At 25.3% G+C, this 27,865-nt stretch overlaps 3 protein-coding genes across 5 annotated transcripts; 1 reads left to right on the top strand and 2 right to left on the bottom strand.

Moving 5' to 3' along the window:
• Positions 1–13,251: 13,251 nt before the first annotated feature.
• On the top strand, positions 13,252–17,017 carry LOC112596948 (oxygen-dependent coproporphyrinogen-III oxidase). 2 transcript variants are annotated; one of them, XM_025342839.1, is made up of 7 exons: positions 13,252–13,669; positions 13,848–14,019; positions 14,101–14,294; positions 15,138–15,282; positions 15,927–16,200; positions 16,268–16,437; positions 16,838–16,933. In XM_025342839.1, the coding sequence occupies exons 1-7, from the start codon at positions 13,656–13,658 to the stop codon at positions 16,931–16,933; spliced, it is 1,065 nt and encodes a 354-aa protein (XP_025198624.1). In that variant the 5' UTR covers positions 13,252–13,655. The 2 variants fall into 2 exon arrangements, with proteins under 2 accessions (XP_025198624.1, XP_025198623.1); XM_025342838.1 differs by having other exon boundaries at positions 13,589–13,671; positions 13,851–14,019; positions 16,838–17,017.
• A 1,411-nt stretch (positions 17,018–18,428) lies between these two features.
• On the bottom strand, positions 18,429–21,237 carry LOC112596938. The gene is made up of 7 exons (XM_025342821.1): positions 21,061–21,237; positions 20,775–20,988; positions 19,952–20,706; positions 19,758–19,898; positions 19,341–19,669; positions 19,090–19,283; positions 18,429–18,756 (listed from the first exon to the last, which is right to left on the bottom strand). Exons 1-7 carry the CDS (start codon positions 21,235–21,237, stop codon positions 18,467–18,469), a joined length of 2,100 nt encoding a protein of 699 aa, XP_025198606.1. The 3' UTR covers positions 18,429–18,466.
• A 1,362-nt stretch (positions 21,238–22,599) lies between these two features.
• Positions 22,600–26,963, bottom strand: LOC112596954 (methyl farnesoate epoxidase-like). 2 transcript variants are annotated; one of them, XM_025342843.1, is made up of 8 exons: positions 26,789–26,963; positions 24,345–24,596; positions 24,130–24,281; positions 23,797–24,057; positions 23,438–23,721; positions 23,243–23,360; positions 23,040–23,181; positions 22,600–22,965 (listed from the first exon to the last, which is right to left on the bottom strand). In XM_025342843.1, the coding sequence occupies exons 1-8, from the start codon at positions 26,868–26,870 to the stop codon at positions 22,775–22,777; spliced, it is 1,482 nt and encodes a 493-aa protein (XP_025198628.1). In that variant the 5' UTR covers positions 26,871–26,963; the 3' UTR covers positions 22,600–22,774. The 2 variants fall into 2 exon arrangements, with proteins under 2 accessions (XP_025198628.1, XP_025198629.1); XM_025342844.1 differs by having other exon boundaries at positions 24,130–24,275.
• Positions 26,964–27,865: the final 902 nt, after the last annotated feature.

Genomic DNA, 27,865 nt, shown 5'->3' with positions numbered 1-27,865 from the left:
GTTACGGTCAATAAGTGCTAGTGAATTTACGTGCGAAGTAATGCCGTAATATTAAATAGTATAGTATAATTAAAATTTTGAAAAATGTCATTTCCAGTTAACATGGTAAGCCAATAAAAATTATTTACAAGTATAAATTAAGATTCCATAAAATATTAAAAAATTATTAAGACGATTTAATTATATCAACAAAAGTTGTAAATTGCATTTGAAACCAATGAAAATGGAGATACTGTTATAGAGAGTAAATTAGAACATAACAACGAAAAAGACAAACAAGACATTATGGTTAGATAAGTTATTCGTAATTTATTAAAAAAAGCACAGGATAAGATTTGTGAACGATCACTAAAATTAATATATCATGAACTTAAGGATATTAATATTAATACATTAAATAAAACCGATATGAATCGCTTTTGGAAAAGCAGGTATTTATTTGGCAGTGGATTAAAACTATTAGCAAGACCTCGTAATATTCAAAATATACATGAAATATTGAATTCATTAGAAATCAAAACTTATGACGACGAACAATTTTTGATGTCAAATGACAGTAATCTAAATATAGTAATGAAAAAAGTTTAAATGCTTTAATTACAGTTAAAACTATATAAATAGATGGTACTTTTAAGTATTGTACAAAATTGATTATGTAATTATTTAAAATGGTTATAATGACGCGGCTTCGGCAGTTGTCGTGGTTTTAATCCGCGGAAAGCCGATCGTTTAATTGTGGATGCTCAAACGGATGTGAAGCCACACAAACAGGTTGGTTGGACGGATACGGCGAGAAGTTCTTTATCTTCAGTGATTGGACGTAACTTGGTGAATCCAACGTAGTAGAGTCCTTGTAGAGCCGTTGTAGAATTTCTTTGATAACAATCGGAACATGAGACGCTGTTGGATGTGCGACGGTCGTGACACTAGAGAGCGATCGCCGGCGGACAATGTTCGTCCGGCACGACTTATCTTTCCGTCCCGCCTTAGCCTTTACGGCGTTGGTAGAGGAGTTGACGATATTGTATACCCACCCATGGTGGTGATTGTGGTGGTGACAGTGTAGACAGGTCGCTGCGGTTCCTGTACTTAGTACTGGCGACCGTTGCGTACCGTGTCAATAACATACCTTTAATGTAATTTTTACTTAATAATAAAGAAAGTGAATTATATGCAAAATATTTTTATATATTAAAAACAGAATGTTTTAAATTAAATTTATGTAACTCTCCTAAATATATATTTGCTGATTTTGAATTATCTATTCATCTTAATGCATTAAAAGTTTGACTAATTATAACTAATAAAGCATGTCATTTTCATTTAAGGCGAGCATAATGATGCCATATTCAAAATTTGGGGTTGAGTAATCAATATTGTAACCAAACAGAAATAGGTTTATTTTTGAAAAAATATATTTGGATTACCTATATTAAATGAGGAAGATATAGAGAAATTGTTTGTTGAAGATTTTATATCTATAATGCCAGAACATCAGAAACTCAACGAAATTATAAATTATTTAATGAAAATTTATGCGAATTCTAGAAAAAAATTTCCTATTTCTATGTGGATCGAAATGAATAATAGTTCTGAAAGAACAACAATTGCTTGTTAAAGTGTTCATCCAATTTCAATTCGTTATTTTATATATACCACCCAGATATATATACATTTTTGAAAATATTAAGAAAAAATTCAAATTAACACCAAAATAGCAATCCGAACGGTCATACAAAGAAAAGCAAAAAGAACTACATACTAGAAAATTTCACTCATCATCGAAGACAATATAAATAAATTTCAATAATAAAATATCAAGACTAGATTTTATCAAAAGAATGACATTTAAACACCAGCCTATATAGATATACTAAAAAAATACAATTTTTCTTAAATAAAAAAAAATATATATATTTAAAATAATTTGTACGCTCACCCAAATTCAAAGGTGTAAGCTAAAATAAAATATATTATCATAAATAAGAATCACAAAATATTTTTGAGGTGTAAGTCAGTTCACCTCCTCGAAGTGCACTCTGGCTAATTTTAAATGAACTGGGACGCACTAGAGTCAAAAATATGATCTTTTTTTCTTGGGATGCACTCGGGAAACTCCCATTTAAAAATTATGAGTATAATTCACCCACGCCCATTGGCCGAAGCTCATTTGATCCGTACGTTGACGTTATTCCGACTGACATTAAAGCATGTTTAGTTATATAATTGTTGCGCCTGACGGACACGTGACACAGGAACGCGCCTGAACAACCCTGCACAACACATTGCATAAAAAAATGATTTATTAATAGTTCATGAAAAAAAGTACCAGCTGATGGCTATACAACAGTATATATATGTAACTAGCCCTTACATTATAATATGTTATTGATTATTATAAATTAATTACAAAACATAAAATGTATTATTTAGGACTATAACATATTCATAATCTCAAAAATAATGTAAACATAAAATATCCTCAAATGTCCAACAACTAAGCGTAAACCACCAATGATTCTTAGTACTATTAAAGTTTTGATACTCATGAATCGGATTCTACTCAGAGAACGTATAATCATGTAATATTATTTGATCTACACGGTTCGAGTATAATACACACATATATAACATATATAATATATCATATTAATCGGTCTAAACGCGCGTATCATCAATAATTGTACTACAATACGAAACAGGTTCTTCGTAGCAGTCATAACTATAGTTCATAACTCATAAGTAATTATTACGGTCATCCACTTTCCATCCGTCTGAACGAAATCACAACGAAAACGCACGAAATCCCTTGACATCATATTACAATAAGGTGCTCTCGTTTTTCGATGCGTTTGCCAGCGACAACAGAATATTACGGTGTTCCGCTGCAGACGTCGACTTACGCGCGTTCGTATCCGTTTCCCGGCAAACGGTATGCGCACATCGCCGGCGCGTAATACTGACGACTCATCCGCATCCCCATCGCATCTACTAATCAACCATCCCCCGGACGTTACGTTCGAGTCATTCGACCCGCAACGGGACCGTCGCACGCGCCACGATCATCGGTGCACACACTCGGTGATGCGATGAGACGGACGATGACAAGCAGCCGTTGAACAAGAGTCGATGCAAAACAATAATATCGATATTATTGTTGCCGACATTAGAATGCGCACGCAACACGACGTCGTCATGATATTACTATCGTATGACAGAATATGAACACATCACTCGCTAAACCCCACGCCACACGTTATAGACTTATAACACAGTAACTTTTTTTTTCTTCATACCCCTCTACCGTTGAATAGAATTGTAATGTGCGACAAGACTTGGATCCGTAATACGCACGAAATATAAATAATTTTTTTTTTTTTTTCTTTTTAAACCGTAGGTATACAAAAAAACTAGTACACTATAATGTGTACTATGATATTATATAATGTTACATTGCGTTGGCCGTTTCCCAGACACGTGCCCACATTACATGGACTTTAAGTCATTCGGTTTAATTTTGTTTTGAAAAGGATTTAATCTTTTAAACTTTTGAAAAAAAAAAGTGCAGTGTGGCTTATTATTGTGTATTACGATATTTAATTTTAAATCTGCTCATTTTTCTTAGGCTTGAACAGTGGATATTCTTTACTAATAGTATTATATTATTAACAATAGCAAATATATTTTTGATGAATTATTGTTCTTCGTACAGTTCTGCTGACTATACATTGAATAAAAGTTAATGTGAATTACAATTTTTCGTTTTTATCGTACTCAATATGTTAAATAAAATACCCTGGAAAAATCTTAAATATTTAACTTCTATAAACTTAATAATAAAATATTAACAATTACATGTAATTCCTAATATTAAATATTTAGTATCTATTCTACTACAATACGAACTATTAATAAAGAAATAATGTTTTTAAGTAATAATATATTATCACAATAAATTATGAACGTATTGATGATATCAATATTTCTATATGTACAATGTACATTGTGTAGTATACCGTCAACGGCGCTATTATTCCGAAAGAGATACTTTTTTCAAAAATCTAAACTAGACTGGATAACTATTATAAAAAATATTCATTAGTATAAGCAATCAACAGGTTACTTCTACTATTAGCAGTATATATATTATCAAGGAAGTAAATATTCCTATCTTAAAAATAACAGTTCACGCCAATAAATTCATAAATACTAATTCTATAATACTATTTTTCTTTATTTTAACTAAATTACCAGATGTCATATAAGTTAAATCAAAATAATTAAAATTGCATTCCTGAAGTTAAATAATTTATTTAATTAAGTATTTACTAATTATAAATTATAATAATCATTAAAAAATATAGTATTATATTAAGTACATAATATATTGTAATAATTACAATAATTGTAATTTTCGATCTCAAAAAAGTCAAAATCCAATAATTGGATAATAATAATAAAAGATATTGACAAAAATTATTTGGGAAATAAACACCTGGTGGCAAAACTAGCCAATAACAAAATGGGAATAAATTGGTGGCAAAATGGTACGGCGGCGAAACAAGATACAACCCTATTTACACAGTTACAAACACTAAACCATTTTATGACGAATGTATAGACCAAAAACGACAAGAACCATGGAATTTGTTGAATCCACCATTCGAAACTAGTTTATGTCATTAAAATTGCGTACTAATAAACTATACGCTTTTATTATCATTAAACTAAAATCACACAGCGTTAACGGCTTTGAAAAATCTTAAATATCGTTGCTATTAGGTCACTTATTCTTTAAAAATGTACGTAGTAACTACTTTCTAGTGTCAAACTAATAAATAAATTATCCACAGAGCTAAAAAATAACCATGATTCTATCATTACAGCTTATCGGATATAGAATTAAACTAATATTGATATTAGTTTAATTCATTGTGTAATAAGTATTATTTTTTTAAAAATTATGAGGGTTACATTGCATTATTTTTTACTTGAATGTATAATATATAAGCTGAATACATTTTAGTACATAATATAATTAAATACCAATTTAAAAAAATATCAATTATCATTGCACAAACCTATACAGCATAAATAAAATATATCTAATATGTTGTTTATGCACAAAGAAAAACCTTTAGTGTAAAACTAATTGGTTTTTATTTCAAAATTTATAATTGACATAAGTCCTACATTAAATATACATGAATAAATGTAAAAAATATGAAAATTATACAGATAATAAAAAAGTATTGCTTTAAAATTAAAAAATATTTTTAAATAATTCTAATAGTTTGTAATGATTGTACCATTGATTATTACAATCACAATGTAATATTGTGTTCATTTGTACCTAATATTCTCTTAATGAACATAATATTACCATAGACATCCGTTATATTTTATGCAGAAAACTCATACCACTAACACTTTAATGACATAAAAAACTAATTTTATAATACTAATAAAATACTGTTTAATTAGATAGGTACACTAGTTAAATAAACCCATTAAATTAGATATAATGCAATTTTTATGTAATGTTTAATTATCTATTTTATATTATAAGAAGAGTAAAGGAGAGATTTTTATTATAGTTTAAAAGTAATGCATTAGATGTTTTTTTTTTTAACATTGCTGGGGGCAGCAAAAATCTCAAAAACTTACAAAAAATCTATTTACCTACAAATATAAAATTCAACAATGATCGTAAAACCAATTTTAATCAATTATAAGAATATATAGAGACATATTTTTTTTAATTTCATGATAAAATATATAATCAATGACTCTAGTACTCTTTTTTGAAATGTAATTTTTAATTTGTTAGAACTGTTGCACTAATTGTAAAATACGATTGAAGTAATACAAGACTGATATAACCACAAACTACACAGTATCAAAATCTACATATTATGCGCTAAATGTTAATATTAATACTAATATACTATATTTAAACTAAGAAGATTAATTTTATTAAATTGAAAACGCGAAAAACAAAGATAACAAATTAGTATTTTTATTAATAATAATAAAAAAAATTCCACACATTAAATAAAAAGTTTCTTTTAATTTCTGATTTATTTAAATTATTATGAATACTCAAGATTCGATTTTCTTATGCACATAAATTAATAATTTTATTTAGTCGCAATATCGTGTAATAAAATATGAAAATTACTGATATCTTTTGAAATACTAAAAACAAGATCTAAATATTTTACAATTTGTAACATATTCTATATATTTGAAGAAATTATTTTTAAATACATAATAAGTAGAACATATTGATATGCTGAAACAGTTCTGCATTTTTTTAAACACAGTTTTTAGTCTGTTCAGTAAAACAATTGTAAAATACATTTACGATTTAAGTAAAAATTATAATATTCGTAACTATACATTTCCAAATGTAAGTCTAAAATAAACTATTGAGTTTGTTAAAGAGAAAATATACTATTTTAAACATGTAATATTAAACAAAATTAAGTTTAATATCGTAGTATTCGTACATATTTATAAGTAAACTGTAAGTTATATACCAATAAAAAAATATTGTAGCACATTTTGAATTATAAAATAACTCATGAAGTAGTAAGAATAGTATTTTTTAGAAGTTAAATATTTTTTTCGGTGTTGTCAGATGAGGAATTGAAGACTGAGTATCATTTAATATTTTAATGATAAGTATATCAAGTTTCCCAGTAATTATTCAAAAGTTTGTTTATATAATTTTGTACTATATAAAATATATAAGTGATATTATTTAAATACTTTTGTATGCTTTTCAAACAATTAAATTAATTAATATCAACAACAAGTTTTAATTTTTTACTAAAAAACAATCATTTTTACTATATTATATTTTAGATTCTGGGTGGAGAAATAAATATTTTGGTTTTACAATGAGTGTATTTTTTTCCTCGTTATAATATTTTGAAGTATTACAAATTATTTTAGTATTCTGGAAGATAAGAATTAAAAAATTCAAGTAATTTTCAAAAATATCAGGAAAAACAAATTATTATGCATACCCAGTTTTCTATAAAATTTATTTTGTTTTTTGTTGTAACTTAAAAATGAATATAATTATAGAGACACAAAATTCTTACCAAATATGTTTAATAAAATGTAATAGACACGATATAATTTTCAAACTATTTTGTACTTCAACTTTGTTTATATTACTTGTATTAAAAAAATATTTGAATTTTCTACTTTTTTCGTTTATAAAAAAGATTGTAGTAATATATTTTCTGTAATTTTTATTTGAGTTATGAACTATTTTTTAAAAACTTTGTAATTACATTTTTAAGCTTTTCATTTCAATAACAAATATTTTATCATGCATAAATAGAAAATTCCAAATATCTATGGATAGCACAAACAAAAATCCTAAATATTTTGAAAACTACATTATATTATTTGGTAAAATTTAAATTCTCTATAACTATTTATTTTTTGATTACAACAAAATACTAATTTATCACCACAAACCAACTTCAAAATTTAAATTTGATGCATTTTTTAATTCTAAGATTATAATACATAATAAATTTAAAAAACACATCATTGTTACCAATACATTTTCGTTTCGATCAGAATTTTAATATTTCTAATAAAAAAAAATTAACATAACCTATGGAACTGTAATATTGTTTTACACTTAACTTAGTAATTTATACTTAAGCTCACTGTAATGAATAAAGAATTGAATAACACATTTTTTTTTTTATTCCGAAAAAGACAGAAAATATAATAGGTAGTTATTTTAGTAACATATTTACATACAAATGTGAAATATAAATTCACAAATAATGTCAGAAGGTAAGTGTATTCAGTTTTTAGATTTCATTCATATAAGATGAAACTTCAGATTTGTATTTAAAAAAAAAACTTCTATGGGAATAACAATTACCATTTTGTTCATTTTAAAAGATTTTACATATTTTAGGAAATATGAAAAGTATTCTAAAATGTACATGAATAATATTATGTTCTTTAAGATTATCATGCAAAGATTGTTAAAAACGATAGTTAGACAAACAGTTGATAACGAACATGCTGCAATGATTTTAAGTTTGGTAAATTAATGTAATTTTCTCAAATAAGTTATTTTTAAATTATGTTAGAACTAGATAATTGGAAACAAATAAGTAATAAAGAGAAGTTAGAACTTAGAAGTTCCTCACAACTGTTTATTGGAAAACTTGTATTTTACGAAATTACTATAAAGTACAAACTAATTGAATCTATATAAAAATAAATAAGTCCATGCAATAAGTAATAACTAAAAATAATGTAACATTTTGACTATTTTCATTAACTGCCTAAATGAATAAGACTCAAGCAATATTTATTTAATTTTACATTTTTACATTAACATTTTAAATTAATAACTGTATTTATGGAGAGTTTTTATATACTATATACCTTTTTCATTGAAAAGCTTACAATCTGTATTTCAACCACAAGTAAGTACTTATAATATATATTTTAAATATAAAATACCATAAGTATTTAATAACTACAAGATTCATAATTTTATAAATTGTTATTATAAAACTAATTTTTAATCTTTTCATTGGCCATTTTTTTCTAAAAACCTATATTTTTAGTTTTACTGAATTGATTTCAGTTTTGTTTTTTTTTTAATATTTCAAAATTTATAAATAATTAATATTTTTATATATACTTTACACAACTCAGAAAAGTTATTTTCTAACACATACACATTACACATAGAAAGGTTTTAAAGTAACAAGTTATTTTATTTTAGTTTATAATAAGTATTATGTCTAACTTAGGTACCCATATTGTATTTCTTAAAACGTAAAAAGTTCATTAGTGTTAAGTGTATAATCCATATACCAAAAGTTCTTCGTAAAGTTTAATGAAAATTAATATATGTTAAACTTAATATCCATAAATACCTGTATAGTATACCAAGCCGTATCTATAAGTTATAACTTTGAATTTAAATTATGACAACATGAGTCCATTAAAGTTTACATAGACTAGCCGATTTTTAAATGCATTAAGTTGTCAAAACAAACTGTTATTATACGTACAAGAAATATATTAAACCAGTATAGTACCTTATTTTTATTTTAGTTTTTAAATATTTAACTATACATAGTTGAAAAAGCCACCCTTTATCATAATAATTTTACTTAAAATTAGAAATAGGTTTGGAATGAACCTAAATAGTTTCATAAATAATAATATCTACAATTCCAATTATATTTTTATTAAGTATATAAGTATATTGAATAAAACAAAACATATATTAATATTCAAAGGCTTTTTCTTGCACTTAAATGAAAATATAATTACTCACATTGTCTTGATGACGTTCCATAAATATAAATATGATTTAATAGTTTAACACAACTGTTACATTTTCATTTTTCATTAACTATCTCCAAGCACATTTTAAAAATCATGGAAATCCTCTTTTATTCAGCTAGTATTTAAATATCTAGATAAGCTATCACGAAATTATTTGAATCAATTTTACTGAAAACACTATTTCTTTTTTCTAAACTAAACAATACCTGAAGAATTTAAATTTCATCAAAATATATCTATATTTCAAAATTAGTTTCTCATCGTAACTAATTAATGGGTGCTATTGTGATAGGTAATTATAGGTGGTCGCAGTCTATACAGATAACATAAAAGCATTCGATACGATCGTTAATCAACCGTAAGTTAGTGTTGATGAATATTAATGATCACATTTAAAATTATTTAAATTTATATAATATATATTATTTAGAAGTCAAAAATAACATTAAATAGACGTGTTTCTAGAACTATTTCAATTACATTAAGTGTACCTCAGGGAGTTCATATTTCTAAACTCCACAAAACTATAATTTTTTATTTTATACATGAATTTACATGTTGATTTTATTTTTTAATATCAAATTTTAGCATGTATGCATATGGTTATGTTATGTATACCTAATACATACTATTAAATCATCAGGGAACGATTTAGAATCAAAAAAAGACTTTGATTTCTTCCAAAATTGTTACAAAATTGATTTCGTTCTATTATAAGCCATGATGTGCAATAAAATATCCTCTCTTTGTTGATTATTACTCTAATAATAACCATTTACCTAAAATTGATTAGATCAAACATATTGGAGTTATTTTTTCAAGCTCACTTTCATTCACAGTAATATACATACAATATATAAGTACTATCAATACTAACAAAAGCAACATATTCGCTTAGCTTTATCATTGGAAATACCATAAATTTTAAATACATAAATATTAATCAAACTATATATACACAAAAATCAATGAAAATACTTATGATTTTACAGCACTTCACTTTTCTTTAGTTCGCTAAATATTGCAATACGGTTACATTTTATAGAACTCGCATAAACTTTTCTGGTTAAACTAAATTGAGCAGATTCAATACAAATTTTTCACTTTCTCAGATATAGGTACTAATTTCTACTGAAATTCTTTATAATTGCTTTATTATTAACCATTATTATGAATTTCTTAAAAAATTAGAAAATATCAACATTTTGAGTTCATTATAAGGACGTTCTTTTTATTTATAAAACTTACATGGCTCAATTAACAACAATTTTCTTCTTAATCCTAATTTAATCAATTTTTTTTTTTTTGCTTTTTATTTTATCAAATATTTGAAGTTAATTAATAAAACATAAATTATTTTTACAGTTAAAAAAATATGTTACACCTGATTAATTTTAAATAATATTCATTGTTTATTAATTATTGATAATATAAAATTATAGTATGAATATTATTCGGGTTATTACTTATTACCACGATGAGATAGTTATTTGCGAGAATACAATTTACAAGGTTTAAACGTATGTGAAATCTTAGCTTCTCTATAGAAATGATGTAAAATAAAATTGCATGTTGAATAAGGGCAACAAATATGATTTCCCAAGGGCGCCAATAGAAGTTAGAGGTGCACTGAGGATCGAGGTAAAAATAACTTAAAATCAGTCTAAATAATTCCATTGTGTCTAGAAAATAATAAAATAAGTAACTGTGAAAATTTTCAATTACATAGAAATAAATATAATCGTTAGAGTTTTTCTTCTAGTTTCTTCTCGATATTTTTCGTTTAAATATCCAAATTCGTAAAACTAAAATCTGTTGTAAGAATAACTTCGAAAGAACCTTCAAACGTTTTGATTGATAAAAAAAATTGTAGGTATAAACATATTTTATAGAAAGAACTTAAAATTTCAAATATCTATAATAATAACTCAAAGAAAACTAAAATATTTTTAAAATTATATCATGTATAAAAATAACTGATATAAATATTTAACAAAAAGTTTAGTATCTAAAAAATTAATTTATTTGTGATTATTAAGTCAACCTGGTGTTTCGTAACAATATTTTTCCTTTAATTTTAATTTTTATCAATTATTTTAAAAAGTACTAGAAATTTTTACTCGTCACCCTTCAAACTATAGATACAAACTAGATTTCTGCCAAAATAAACTCTCTAAATATTGAAGATTTTTATACTATAAAAAGTGTTGGACACATAATTTTTAACAAAATCGTTAACATAATTGTAAACAAATACATTCATCGCTCTTTTTAGGATTTGAAAGAAAGATATTACATCACATACTTCTTTAATTATATAAAAAATCTAAGAATTTAAAAGTATAGTCTTACTGTCCTAGGTAATTAATACCCCTTCCTTTCTTATAAAAACCAAAGAAGTTGCTCCACTGTATATTATAAGTATGTCGAGTGTACTTCGTCGTTGTGTAAGTTATATTGTATAACAATTAATGTGTTAAATTTGAATAAATTTGTGTTTTATTTATTTTATTACTTACATCATCCTGACCATTTTCATCTTCCTGTGATCATGTGTACCTATTACATTTTCTATCCATTAATGTGTAATCTTACTTTCCGTGTCACGTAATTAAGTCTGTTTAATTATAACTTAAACTTAATCAGTGGGTCTTCCATTAGCACTACATGTCTATTTTCTATACATGACTTCGTCTGCGTCGGAATCACCATGTCTTAAACCTGATTTTACTACCACTATATCTAATTTCATGTCTCATTATTAATTCACCTAAATAATATTACTCGATTTGGTAAATAACGATAATATTGCAAGAAATTTTTTTAACACGGACCATACAGATAATGTACGGAACGAGGATACGGTAGCTCAGGTAGCTGTCACCTAGTACAGAAATGGCGAAACTTTTTTAGGTCAAGTGTCAAATTTTTCAAATCAAGGTTTTGAAAATTTTTCACGTGCTCAAAGTAAATTATATTTTCTAAGGATAAAAATAAAATTACACAATAAATAGAGTAATATAATTAACATTTGTATAAATAATACATTTTACAAAGGAATATTATAATTTTTAAATATAATTTGTTTCTTTGCATTCCTTATAACCAACATTTCATGAATAGCATAATTTTTTATATAATTTTAATTTTTCACGTACCATTGAAATTTGACCAACATGCCACCTCTGACACACGTGCCGTAGGTTCGCCACCCCTGAGTCCTAGTGGCTAGAACGTGTCGGCCATTACCTTAAGTTTAGGTCTCAAACCATCGTGGACTCGTGTAGGGTGGAGGGGTTGATGTTAACTCAATTGCTTACAACAGTTGTATGACCACGCGTAAACAAAGTACGAATTCGTGACCGCCTATAATTACTAGATATATTATTACAACAATATTTACAAATAAATAATACAACAGAAAGCTACCTATAAAAATGAACATAGACATCAAAATGTTTATGAGTAATAACTAATGTTCATGACCATAAGATCATGACGTATAAAAATATATATATATATATCCCTGTATAATGTGTATTTTTTTATAGTACTTATGTCTATGTTTGTGATCTAAACATTAAACAGTAGGTAAGATTTATAGGTAACGTACCGTATGTCCGTATACTCACGTGATTTGTAAACTAAGATATTATATTATTATGACTTATTATGTCTACAGGTTAGGTTATTACCACATACTTAGAGTATAGTAGTATAAAATAAAATAATAATGACGTGATTTAAATCACGTAGTCCACAGTGGGCCAATAGTTAGATACCTTGTAATATAATAGTATCGATAAAAAAATTAAAGTTGGTAATTTTCGAAACGAGCCCGCGGCATTATCAACATTCCTTATCATATGACTGCCGACCGGGATATTATGATTACAAAAATGCGAACGTGCGTCGTGCACGTATTGAACCTCGTCACCTCCTAACTCGGTGCATACATAATATCAAAATTATTTAAAACATAGGTACGCGTAAATTCTGACTGTGACAATAGTGACATAAAATAATATTATAGATGAAAGGAATGTCTACATGTCACGAGTGACAAACCTATGAGCACCGAGTACTTTATCTCAACCATAAACGAGAACGAGAACGAGAATATTTTTCAATTATTTATACTTTATAGATTTTGTACTGCGGAACAGTAGTTACGTTACAAGCCGTGTTTTAATAATTTTATAATATATATACATACGTGATATACGTCGTCGATACCATGATATTGAAAGTCATATCTTCCACCATCAAGACGGTTTACACGGCGACATGCTTAAAGATGAAGGATGACAAAAAATTTAGGCAAGTTCTTGTTGAAAATAATTTAGTTAAGTCTCTTAGAGTTGATATTACATAGCGTTTGAAACTAAGATCAGAGCTGTGTTATAAAATTTTTAATTTTTAATTTGTTCTACTGAAAGATTTAAAAAAATAATCCCTTATATTTCTTTATTTTAATTGTTTATAATTATTAATTGTAGATTAATCCCAGGAACACTTATTGCATTAGGTGTATCATACAGTACTGTAGCGGCAAAATCATTGGTCGTTGACAAATTCATGGCAGACACTATTACAGATTTACAAACATTAAAAAGTAGACCCGAAGATATGAAAACAATCATGGAACTTATGATTATGAATATACAAGTACTTATATCATAACAAATTTATTTAAGTTAATTATCATTAATATATTTATTTTAATAAATGTTGGTGTTTTTTTTTTAGGCTGAATTTTGTCGAGCACTTGAAAAAGAAGAACCAAAAGAAAAATTCAAAGTAGATCGATGGTTAAGACCTGAGGGTGGTGGTGGAGTTACATGTGTAATGCAGGAAGGAGAAGTTTTTGAAAAAGCTGGCGTTAATGTTTCTGTAGTTCATGGTAATTTACCTCCCAGAGCAATTGATCAAATGAGAGCTAGGTAAATATAAATAATATTCATAATGTATAAATATATAAATATATAGACTCTCAACACCTCAAATTTAAAAAAATTTGATAAGAAAACATTTTAAATTTTATTTTGAATATCTTTAGTAATATTTGTGCATAAACTAATTTAAAATGTAAATTTATTTAATTTTTTATTAACAACTGATATTATTAATATTTTATTTTAAAATTAGTTACACTTAAATGTTTATAAAAGTTCATAAGTTTAAAAAAAATTTAAGTTTGTAATCATGAAAACATAAGTTTGATTCATCCCTAATAATTAATTTATTCTCTACCATTTAATTCAATGTTTGAACTCTCTAGATTATCTGTGGAGTATTAATATGAAATATCTATTTAGTTAATCATTAATATAATTTTCTGACCTTTATGTTATTGTTTCACATCAGTGGTTATCAAATTTTATAACCCAGTACCTCCTATAAAATACAATACTTTTACCTGTAACTAGCATTTCAAATTGATGGTTTTTTTATGTCCCATGTCTCAGTAATAATTAGACATTTCATTACTAATAGTAATAAAATTATTATATATTAATATTTTTTTTACTTATTATATCTAACAGCTATTTACAAAATAAATTCACAATTCTAAACATCATTATTCAAATTTAAACATAAAAACCAATTTATAATTTAATATGTTGTATAAATCAAAAATAGATTAATATTTAAATATTTATTTAGCACACATGATAACTAAAACTTTTATCAATTCAAAGTGAACAATAAATCAATAAATGTTTCTTCTCCAAGCTGTTTTTGTAAATCTAATTGTTTTCAACTTATAATTTATTTTATTTTAGAGGTAAAAATTTTAAAAGTGGTCAAGTACTTCCATTCTTTGCTGCAGGTGTCAGTGCAGTAATACATCCGCGCAATCCCTATGTGCCTACTATACATTTTAATTATAGATACTTTGAAGTCACTTTACCTGATAATACAATAGAGGTATATTTACTATTAAGGTTATATTTAATGATTTTAGGTATCAGTGAATTGTATTCTAAATTCAAAATAAATAAAATTCAAATTTGATTTAAAACATTATTATTCTAAGTAGAAATTTTATTTGTAATGTATCAATATTTTAAACTTAAATTTATAAAATATAAATACATATAAGTGTACAGCTATGTATTTTAAAATATTTAAATTGCTTATTTGGGTAAAAAAAGTTATAAAATTTAACATTTCATACCATTAAATTATTATTGTTCTTGATGTTTTATTAAAAAAAGATTAATTTTAAATATTTTAAAAATGTTCATAAATTCTTTAAAAAAATATTCATTTTTTTCTAAGATCGTCTATTTTTTTGTAGTATGCATTTATTTATTTTTTAATATTTCACACACATTATTACTAACTGATGTACCTTTCAAATCATAAAATATAGAATTATGAATTATATTATTTCGTAGAATTTCTCAATTTTTTAACTGTTTATGCATACTTCCTAGTTTTTTAGTGCATTAAATTCACAGCTAAGTTTATTATTATCTATTTTATTGAAATGTTATTATTTCATTAGCCATTATAATTTTAAATATATCATAAGTACAATGATTTTCTAATTGTGTTTATTATTCTAGTGGTGGTTTGGTGGAGGTACTGATTTAACTCCTTATTATCTAAATGAAGAAGATGCAGTCCATTTTCATCGCTCATTAAAAAATGCTTGTGATCAACATGACAAATCATATTATCCTAAATTTAAACGTTGGTGTGATGATTATTTTAATATACCGCATAGAGGAGAACGAAGAGGGGTTGGTGGTATATTTTTTGACGATTTAGACACTCCATCTACATTTAATTTTGTTAAGAGTTGTGCACAAGCAGTTATCCCTTCATATATTCCATTAGGTATATATAATTTAATTATGAAGTTGTATACAATATATAAAATATTAATATAAACTTATTTTCATAGTACAAAAGCATAAAAACGATTTATATAATGATGAAGAAAGAGAATGGCAATTACTTAGACGAGGACGATATGTTGAATTTAATTTGATATATGACAGAGGTACAAAATTTGGTCTCTACACACCTGGTGCTAGATATGAAAGTATACTTATGTCACTTCCCTTGACTGCCGTAAGTTTATTACATTTTATTGTATATAATTTCTTATTTATTAATTAATTAAACATTGGTTTATTGATAATGGTAAAATTCAAATTACTGTTTTTTTTTTTTTTTATATTTTATATAATATGCATTTAACAATGGTAAGATATTTAAATAATTATGTATTAGGCATAGAATAAAATACAAATGTGTTGACTTTATTTTGATTAACATAAAATGATGTTAAATATATTTTCAAAGTACATTTATAAATATTTTAAACATAGGCATTACCTATATTACAATATATAATACATCAATATAATATAATTAATCAATAAATTATACTGTAATTTTAACTCGCACAATAATATATTAATATACAATAATTTTATTGACATTTGTAATTTTCTTTATTTTGTCATAGAACTGGAAGTATATGCACAATCCAGATCCTGAAAGTAGAGAAGGAAAATTAACAGAAATTCTAAAAAACCCAAAAGATTGGATTAAAATTGAATAAAATAATTTAGTGAGTTAGGAAACTTCATTTCAATTAATTTTCTTAAGAATATTATTTTTAATTTTATTTTAGAGCAAATAGAATCAATTCAAAATAAGTATTCTGTCTGTTATTAATTATTAACAGATAGTAAAGTATTTTTAAATTAGTTTTTCTTTATTATTTTTATGATTGTATTTTTATATTGTTATTTTAGTTAAGTTATATTGTTAAAAATAATATTAAAAATATATGATTGTTAATAATGAGAGTGTTTTAAAATAAAATATTTGTATATTTTCTTAAATACAATTATCAGTTATTATTAATTATATTTTTAGTGTATAGAAATTTTGTTAAAATTATTTTTTTAATAATTAATCTATAACCCTATATTTTTCAAGGATTGAAATTGCTATTTAAGCCAAAATAATAAACTATTTTTTAATATTTTTTTATAAAATAAATTTAATTGAAGCTTTATATAGAAATAAATTGTTGTTCAGGTAAATTGTCATGTATCAACACAAATTAATTTAAGTATTGAAAACTCATATTTGTATGTGAAACCAATCATAAATTAATTGTGTTTGTTTAATATATTATCAATTAAGTATAAATAATTATGAACAATTAAAATTTTAAAAATATCGATTTACCGATGTAACTATATTGTATTTTTTTTTTTAAAGAATTTGTCCCTTTATTTTGAGCATCACATTTCTTTATCCCGACAAATTCTAAATGGGACACTTTTTGTTCAGCTTCTAGTGAAGAGTCCTGTATGTATACTAGATACAGTAGGGTCTCGTTAATCCAAACAAGATTCGGGAAAGGGATCATTTGGATTAACAATTTGTTTGGATTACTTATGACATAAAAAAAAAATCAATTCTCTTCCAATTTAAATTTTGAAATTAATCTTTATCCATACTGCAGTGTTGATTCATAAAATTTGTTATTTTAAAATACAATGAATACAATAAAAATCGACAAAATCATTATAATTATGTATGAATAGCCAGTTAATAAGTACATGTATTGCATATTACTATGAATTATGATACACATGTGTATTAGTATAGCGATGTGGCAATTTCCAAGTCCGTTTGGATTACCTTGTCCTTCAGATCAGCCTGTTTTCGGATTACCAAGACCCTACTGTATGTATAAAAAAGAAAATCTTGAATCCAAAAAATATTGAAAACACTGAATAGTTCTAAATAATGGTTTCTGTGTAATAAGCACTGACTGATGACTAATCGTTGTCAGGGATAAGCATAAACCATCCTATAATAGTGTATTGCAATACAATTTATAAAATCTCTAAAATAAGAATGACCCTTTAATGACCAACATTATCTAAAAAAAAAATAAAATTTACTACAAAACTAGTAGGCTAGAATGCCTAAAATAGTTTTTATTTTATTTTTATACATTAATAATATAGTCATCCTAGTTAAAAACAAAAACATTTTTATTTTATAACTAAATAACTCAAGCCAATAACAATTAATACCCAAGTTTTAACTAGTATCTTTTTTTTTATTAATTTTAATCCAAAAACAAGTTATTAAAAATATCATCATCAGCTGGATCCATTTCATTGTCTAGGTCCATTGGTTTATCACCAGTGCTAGCAAACAAGTCATCCATCACATCATCGCCAATTATTGTGTCTTCGAGACCATGCTTATTTTCCAAGACAAAAGACATAACAACATTATCACACGTAATTATATTAACTTTGTTTCGATCAAATTGATCACGAACCTTCATTGATTCTGATAATTTCCCTTTATGTTCTAACCATTTTGAATATAAATATACAATATCTTCATCTCCTAAAAAAAAAAAAAATATTACAAAAATCACTTGAATGATATAACATTGTAACAACAGAATTTTTTATCTTTATTAAATAATATAAACATTTTCTATACATTTACTATAACAAAACTCTTCTTGTATATTACCAGATATGTAAATTAAGTACTCATAATACAAATTACATTCATCTTTTTTATTTGAAATATTTATATAAATAGATGAAAAAATAAATATTTCATCAGCTGTTATAATTATTTTAACACTAATTTTGGTTTGTTTTTTAAATGTTTATAGATAAATAAGAAGTTTAAAACAATATTTTATCTTAGCCTTATTTCATAATTTACCAGCATTATATGAAAGTGCTTTTTTGAATGCCGCTTCACAGTCCTCTTCTTTATTTAACTTACTCAAAACTGTAGCTTTAAGTAACAATATTTTACCAATAAGAATTCGTCGTAAAGTTGTGATATTTTCATCATGGTTACTAGGTTTTGCCACAAAATCAAAACTGCTTTTAGCATACAGACAATTGAAAGACCTTGAACCAGAAATGTTATAAAAAGAACACCTACACAATTAAGGGATAGAAATCTACTTGTTTAGTGCTTCCAAAACTATATCAGTATTTTTATTTAAACATGTTTCAGCTAATAACATAGTTCCAATCACATTAAAATTGTAATCATTCAATTCATCAGCCCAAAATGAATCACTTTTCCACATATCGCATCCTGGCTCATATTCTTCAACCAAAGTTTGACACAGTTTAAAAGATTCTTCTGGTTTATGAGCTTTTAAAAGAGCTACAGCAGCTTCATGTTTGAGCATAAACATTGGTGGAATTACTACTAAGTCAGAAATATATTGATCAACCTCATTCAATTCCAAAAGACTTAAATAAGTAGAAGCTGCTAATTTATAGTTCTAAAAATAAAAAAAACCATTTAAAATGATCAGTAGATATTATTTAACTGTGGATAAAATAAGTCTAACAATTTAAAAAATAACATACAGTATGCTCATATTTTTTTTTTGCCGCCAAGTAAAGTAATTGCCTCTTAGTCAAATCCGGTTGTGGATGTAAAATAATAAGTGCCTTTGTAATAAAACTGTTGGATAATTTTTCATGTCTATTATGTCCCTCAAAATCTTCCTAAACAACCATTTAAATATTATATATATTTTAAGCATTGTAATTAACATTACCTTAATAGCTTGTTCCAACACCACCATTTGCATAAACTGCATGTTGATCATTTCATAATGCTGTGACATGTAATAAGCCATTATATTATTAAACTCTGATCCTTTTAATTTCTCAAATGACTGTATAGCCAAATCACTATTACTCATTTTTGAATGAGTTCTCCCTAACAATAAATAATACCTTGATCTAATAAAAGGTTCCATTGGACATTCGACCATTTGAGATAAATAACACAATGTCATTTCAAACTCATCTAAATTATAATTTGCAAGAGCCTTTAAATAGCACATTAAACAAAAAAATTCATCATTTTGACTCAAGTATTCATCCATTTGGTTCAGTGTGCACAAGACTTGTTGATGTTGATTTTCTAAAATGTTTTTTATACACAAGGATACATGTCCACAGATAATTATTGTTTTTATGTGCTCTGTGTCAAGAAGAACATTTATTTTTGAAAGTCCTAATTTAAAACAATTAAAAACGTGACTTGGTCTTTTAAGTTTAAAAGCGCATGTAATAGTTTTGATTTTATCTATCAATTCCATTGTAAAATGTACTAAAAGTGTAGTAAAACTGCGTCGAGACAAAAAAATTAGTAATAATAACTGTGAAATTTCTAAACATTGAACAACCAGTATTGGCTCTAAACTAAGAAACCTGTTAGCCAAACATTCTAAACTATTAAGTATATCCTGTTCATTGCCAACATGTGATCCAAAATTAACAGTACTTTTTCCGTTTTCGTGTAATACTGAAAATGGTCAAAATTTAATTAAGTTTTTTCATAATATTAATAAATATTTACTATAAAATACCAACCTTCATGCAAGGATTCACTAACTAATGTTAATATTTTGTCATAACAATAATCAGGAATGTCAGTTGGTTTCAACCAATACCAATGCAAAGCATTACAAACAAAATTAATCCGCAGCTCTAATGGAATATGTTTTTCATATAAATATAGTTGAGAAATATTAATAAATTCAGTCATCTTGACAACATACTCAGTACTAATTTCAGGTAAAATTCTCTACCAAAACAGTTAAATAAATTTAAAATATATAAATATTGGATTAAAATTGCATACATAATAGATAAGTACCAGAGAATTAGAAACAAGTAAATTGTTTCTAAGTATGATAAACTCAACTTCATCATGTGCAGTAATTTTTTGTAAATAACAATTATCAATTGTATTTTGAATTAGGTTGCAGCAATCTGTAAACTTTCCTCTTTTGAATAAATCACACGATGATGACATAACACTGTTTATATTCATTTTTTAGATCAATTTGAATAAATCTATTCAATACAATTAACAAAAAAAATACACCTGTATACGTAAGTATATAAGATATTAAGTCATAAATAACTGATAAGTGTTTAATATTTTAAATCAATGATTTAGTATTAATTAAAAATTAAAAATAACAATAAGAGACACCTTACACCAGTACTCGAATAGAATAATAGATACATTAAAACATTTAAAACTAGTAATATTTTATATTATTTATAATAATCATGGTGAATGGCCGCCAGTGGGTAAATAAAATAAATATTTATTGTAATCACTAATCGAATGTAAAAATTGGCGGTAAAAATAAATTATTACCATGATTAGGTATCTACTGTGTTAGTGATAACTACTGATAACACAAGGTTACACAATAAAATGGTCTTACACTCTTATATTACTTAATTCTTTTAATTCCTTATAACTGTTATAACTTAGAACTTAGAAGATATCTTAAAAGTCTCAAGACGTGAGTTATATTATCATATTAACACATATTATGAGTTAATGACCACGGTGAAACGGTTGATTAAATTTGCATACCTACAATTTACAAGCCCCAATGGCTTCACTTGCTTGAAACTATAGGATGACTCAGGTCAGTGATCGTATCCATAATACGAATAACCCAATCATTTAATATTATTACACGAGTCGCATAGAACTACGTCAAAGGTATAGGTAGGTACCAGTAAATATGAACATTTACCGATAAACAACAATAACAATTTATTGAAAAATTAATTTTGTATTTGATTCGTTTATGTATAAAATAACCAATATGTAAGTAACTATTATAGGTGTGAATTATCAATAATTATAAATGGATTACATAAATCATTGTTACTAAAAAACAATAATATTATTACAAAATTAAAATTAAATTAACATAGAATTAATATTAGATTAACAGCTATTAATAAACTGAAACATTTATAATTTTATATACAGGCATTGATTGTATGAATCAAATAAAAAAAGACTATTAAGAATACTTACTTATAAAATAAATACCTACTTAATTATAACATGTCAACCCTTCAATATCACCGCGGTGCACAAGTGCATAACAGTGAACAGCCCCTCAGTCTCTATTATTAAATCAGTTCTATACAACTCAATTAATTCATCCGGTTTCCTCATTAAATCATTCTTACATGGTTTATATAATTATCCTTCATCTTACTTCCTGATATTAATTTTATTGTCAAAATAAATAAGTATATAAATACTAATATTTCGTTAAAATAAAAAAAAATAGGTACATTGATAATTAAATTTGAGTATTCACGAAGTAATAAATCTGAAAAAAAAATCCATATGACAAAATTATAATAATTTTAATACACCAGCATAGATATTAAAATTTGTTCAAGTTTTGTAGAATGATAGATAGTACTTATTATACGTTTATATGTGTTCAATTATAGTAAATATATATAATAAGTGTTGTTGATTTTTTTTTTAAAAATTATTATTTATACGTGATACAAATTTAAATTATTATCAAAATTTTATTTTATTGACTTGAACAACGTCTTGGTATAAAAATAGCAGAAAATGGAGATGGAGAAATCGTGACACCATCTTGAGGCTTATCTGGCAATTGGGCTCCGTGCGGAATTCGTATCTCAAAATTTTGAATTAATTTGGCAATGAACATAAATATATTTGTCTTAGCCAATATCTCGCCTAAACATCTTCGTCTACCTTCAGTTGAAAAATTCAAAACCATCAGTTAATGTTTTGTTTATGTAAAAATATATAACAGGAAGTATGCTCACCAACGCCAAATGGCATGAACCAACTGTCATTTATAATTTTTCCTGTATTGTCCAAAAATCTTTCTGGTCGAAATACCTTAGGATCACCCCAATGCTGTTCATCCATATGAACACTCCATATACTCGCCAATACTAATGTATCCTAAACATTATTTTTACAATAATTATTTCAAATACTTACACATAGAAATATTTAACTATACTTTTGGTATTATGTATTCTTGTAGACTGGTTTTTCGAACAGTTCTATGAGCAATTGCCAACGGCGCCACGTTACTATGTCTCTGAACCTCCATTAATACGGCTTCAAGATAATTCAATCTGTGCATAATTACCAATGTTGTTAAAAATGGTATTAGAATAATTACGTATTTATAGGTAAGTTTTAAGCTCTGTACTTGTTTTTATCTGCAAGATGAATTTCTCGATCTCCAATTACCGCATCTAACTCTGCGTGTACTTTGGCTTGTACATCTTGATGTTTAAGAAGAAGTAAAATAACAAATGATAACATACTGCTTGTGGTTTCTGAGCCAGCTAAAAATAAATCCAATAAAATAACAAGAAGCTGTTCTTCTGAAAATGACCCGGATGATTTTTTATTTTTCTCAATTTCCTTTAAAAAAGCACTTATAAAATCTTCTTGATCATTTATCATATATTTATGTTCTTCTATTGATTCCTACAACACATTTTATAAATAATAATGAATAAAATCAAATCATTTGACTATGGACCAATTATAATTTTAAATTACTTTTAAGAATGTATAAAACTCATTTATTATTTGTTTGAGGTATTCGTATCCAGAACATTTGGGTGCTAAAAACCGAATGAATGGCATTTGATTTAATATTCCTCCTGACATATCCAACATTCTGAAACTGTCATGTACTAATTCCATAAGTCTTGCAAGTTTACAGTCATTTAACGCAAATCTATGACCCGCTAACATCGCCCAAAGACCATTTAAAACTGATACGTCAAATAAACCAAAAACTTCAATTGGTTTACCATTCTAAAATTAAATCCAATTCAGTGATCATATTATTCCTTATTTTATATGTAAAAAATGTATTGACACACATACCTCACATTTTCTCGATATATCTAACATAAGATCGTTAACTTCATCAATTATAATTCTTTCCATTAAATCGCCGCCAAATCCCATTTTTCGTAAATGTTGCATGCAAAATTTTCTCTGTTCAGTCCACGTTGGTCCATCCACAAATACTATACCTTATTTTTAAATTTTTTTAAATTAATGTGAAATATTTAAATAAATTATTTTAGCAAACTCACCTAATCTCTTATAAAAAGCTCGGAATCTGAAAAAAAATCCATCTGGTCGGCCATCAAAGTCGTCTTTGCACAATACTTGCCGTACTGCATCATACCCAGAAACAACTACTGCTTCTATTCGACCAAGCTTAACAGAAAACACTTGACCGTAACTTTTTGCCAAATGATCCCAAACTAAGTGATAGAATCCTAATTTATTTCTGAGCTTTCGTATTTCTAGATAGTTGCCAAGCAAAGGAACTCTCGTAGGTCCTGTGAATATTTTATTCATTCATTTAATAATGTATACTTTTTTTTATTATTTACAATTTTGTTCTAATCTTATCAAATATTAATTACTATTTACTATATAGGTACGTTATATTATTCCGCATTCAATATATAAGTGCTAATAGAAATTTTACAAATGTATTTATGTATATTAGAATACACATTATATAGAACATTATATAGAATATTTACTATTATTATTTTATATACTCGGGAATTACTTTTAAAAATCATAAATGTGAAAATTAAAACCTACAGTTTTAAATTTTAATATTCTGAATAAATATAACAGCCAAAAAGAGATATTAAAATAAAATATAAATTATTATATTACATAGGTAATATACACTAACTTGATTTATTTACATCGATATTTGGTAGGTTAAAAATAATAGTCTATATACAAGTATTATATTTTTTATACTATAAAAAACTGCGATATCGGAAAGGGTGTATGCATTTTTCTGGATTTAGTTATGATATTATTACTATGATGGTTATGCATAAAATATTCATATTTATTTAAAATTGACAATGAACTTTAAAGAAAAAGAATTAGATTTACTTCTTAGTTCTCGGTTTAGATTTTTTTAGGTATGTCGTATGTATATAAGTTTAAAAATACACTACCTATTGAAAACATTACATTTATTCTAACACTTAACCATATCATGTAGTAAAGAACATTAAGTAACGTATAAATTTACACTAACTATTTACATTTAATAAAAATAAATTATTACAAAGTGGAATCTATAACGAAGTCAATGACTATTGAAGGCAATGAAAACTTGTAGGCCTCCAACATAATAATACACGTTATCTTTAGCTACAACCGTTAGACGAAAGAAAATAACAAACCATTATTTGTTATCGATTACCTGCGATCACCCAACATAATTTATACATATTGTTTCTTTTAGAAAATAAACGTGGTAGAGTTAAACATCCTCTTAGCACCTGACCTATCTCAAGATCTAAACTTGTTTCTAGGTCAACGGTTTTTTTTCTTTTTTGTCTTCCCTAAATTAATGATTCTCAAACAATGCTAGGTACACCCCTTTAGATGCCAGCCACCAGGTGCATTGTTGCCTGTTGGTATGCATAATATTAAAATTAATTCATTTTATTTTAAACGACTAGCACCCACACGATTTACAGTATTCTTTGGTACCTATACTTTGTTTAATAGATATACCTATATGGCTATATGAACATATTTTGTTATGGTGTAATATGAAACGGATCAATAAAAAAATCATTACCATAAGAAAGTTAGACCTCTTCTGAAACTGTTGACCTTGAATATGATTATCTACATATCAACAGTTCAACATCTTCAAAATTACTTTTTATCGAATTAATTTGAACCTAACTTACATAATTAATATTGCGTATATGAGTAAAAAATATTTGTTGAAAACCAAAAAAATGTGACAAAAAATGTACATGTATATTTTATAAAAAATATTTTCAATCATAATTTGTTTACCAACAATTTGTTTACCACGAAATAATTTTTGAGTAAAATTACAAACAATTATTATATGCAATAATAAAAATTAAATAATTTTTTAATGATTTGTCAATCAAAACTAATATGTATTCCCAGCAAAAAAAAACTAAGTAACTATAAAAAAATATTTTTATTTTATTTGTAAGTTAATACTTAAAAGTTATTAAAATGTAATAAAATTTTAGGTATATTTTAAGAATTTAATATCATTTGTAATTAAAAATTATTAATGTATAGCTTACTAGTGTTATTACATTTAACATTTAATATTAAGATAAATTTAAATAAAAATGCTGTTTGCTTATAATATTTGAATAAGAAATAAATAGTAGGTACTTTTACTTAAGATATTATAATTTAAAATTTTAAATAATAAATTCAGTAGAATCTGTAAACACACTTAGTACCTAATTATAACCTCAACAAATTAAAATGACAAAAATATTTTATTTTTTTAAATACCAATTGAGTAATTTAAAATATTCAAAAATAAATATATTATATAGTTCTACGAGTAGGTATTTAAATATATAAAACGATAAAAATATATAAATTTAAAAAAAAATAGAAAATTATAATATATTTACCTAAAAAATAATATACCATATATTATGTTCTATGTATAATATTAAATGTATTAATAATTTAAATGTCTTACCAATTGGATATTTGTGTGGTGTAATAATATCTAAGATACAAATAATAATAATAACAGAAAAAACAGCGACTACTAAAAACATTTTATACTGACGATTAAAATTATTATAAGACGTAGGACGTAGGTATGTAGTGTTTTCTGCAGCGTGGTGTCTATATACACTGAAAGAACTGATTGAGGGAGAGATGTTGACTGGCATCCAGTTCATTTTTAAAAAAAAAACTCATATTACTTGGAAGGGGTCTTCCGTTTATTTCCTTTTATTTGTTCTTTTATCTACGATTCTCTCTGTATTTTGGCGATCTTATCCAAAACCATTCACAAATAAATAGAAATACTTTTTGTAGGACACTGAAGACATATTTACATAACATAACAAATTATATTTTTATATTTAGGTATTATATGAATAATTTTAAAAATGAAACTATTTTGATTTTTAACCAAAAACATTGATTAGGTATAACATAAATGAAAACATAAATTATCATAATAAGTGAATAAAATATAATATTGAACAATAGTCAATAGTATATGATGTAAATATACAATTATTAGTTTATACTATTTACAGTCATCTATTTTAGCTTTATACAATTATATTCATGTTATAATACCTACTTACAATTTACTACAGATTATTTTTAGAAGAACAATTGTATATTTGTATTCGTTCATTTTATACTGGGACAACTAAGGAAATACTTAGGAAAACTAAATACTACTAGATTTAGTTTAATTTTAGCACTCCCAGCTACTAAGAAAATAAGAGGATATTTTCTTTTACCTTTTATTATCACTATCTATATTAATAATTTCGACATTTTAAAATCCATAATACTATAGGTAATAATAATTAAAATCATTGATATTAATAAAATTACACAAGTCGTCTATGTAATAAAGGGTGTTTATTTGAACAATAAAAACACATTACCTAACTCGAAGAGTATTGATTTTTTTTAAAAATATAATAATTACATATTGTTAAATTAATACTCATTAGTCATTATAAAAATACTGAAAAAAATACGCATTGTCCTATTATTATCATTTCTGGTTTTTGTTTGTTTTAAT

This window comes from Melanaphis sacchari, unplaced genomic scaffold (genome assembly GCF_002803265.2).
Source record: "Melanaphis sacchari strain LSU unplaced genomic scaffold, SCAv2.0 Contig36_pilon_pilon, whole genome shotgun sequence".
Taxonomy (NCBI): Eukaryota; Metazoa; Arthropoda; class Insecta; order Hemiptera; family Aphididae; genus Melanaphis; species Melanaphis sacchari.
The sequence above is the reverse complement of the archived record's forward strand: the minus strand, read 5'-3'. Positions and strand labels throughout refer to the sequence as shown.

What these genes read in the sequence shown, in the direction of transcription:
- LOC112596938 (XM_025342821.1), bottom strand. Translation starts at nt 21,237, where the DNA reads ATGAATATAAACAGTGTTATGTCATCATCGTGTGATTTATTCAAAAGA. An exon ending in TACTTGTTTCTAATTCTCTG is followed by an intron (nt 20,989 to 21,060) that starts GTACTTATCTAT and finishes CTGTTTTGGTAG; the next exon opens with AGAATTTTACCTGAAATTAG. An exon ending in TGTTGGAACAAGCTATTAAG is followed by an intron (nt 19,899 to 19,951) that starts GTAATGTTAATT and finishes ATGGTTGTTTAG; the next exon opens with GAAGATTTTGAGGGACATAA.
- LOC112596954 (XM_025342843.1), bottom strand. Translation starts at nt 26,870, where the DNA reads ATGTTTTTAGTAGTCGCTGTTTTTTCTGTTATTATTATTATTTGTATC. An exon ending in AGCTTTTTATAAGAGATTAG is followed by an intron (nt 24,282 to 24,344) that starts GTGAGTTTGCTA and finishes TTTAAAAATAAG; the next exon opens with GTATAGTATTTGTGGATGGA. An exon ending in AAGAATACATAATACCAAAA is followed by an intron (nt 23,182 to 23,242) that starts GTATAGTTAAAT and finishes AATAATGTTTAG; the next exon opens with GATACATTAGTATTGGCGAG.
- LOC112596948 (XM_025342838.1), top strand. Translation starts at nt 13,589, where the DNA reads ATGATATTGAAAGTCATATCTTCCACCATCAAGACGGTTTACACGGCG. An exon ending in TTATGATTATGAATATACAA is followed by an intron (nt 14,020 to 14,100) that starts GTACTTATATCA and finishes TTTTTTTTTTAG; the next exon opens with GCTGAATTTTGTCGAGCACT. An exon ending in TGTCACTTCCCTTGACTGCC is followed by an intron (nt 16,438 to 16,837) that starts GTAAGTTTATTA and finishes ATTTTGTCATAG; the next exon opens with AACTGGAAGTATATGCACAA.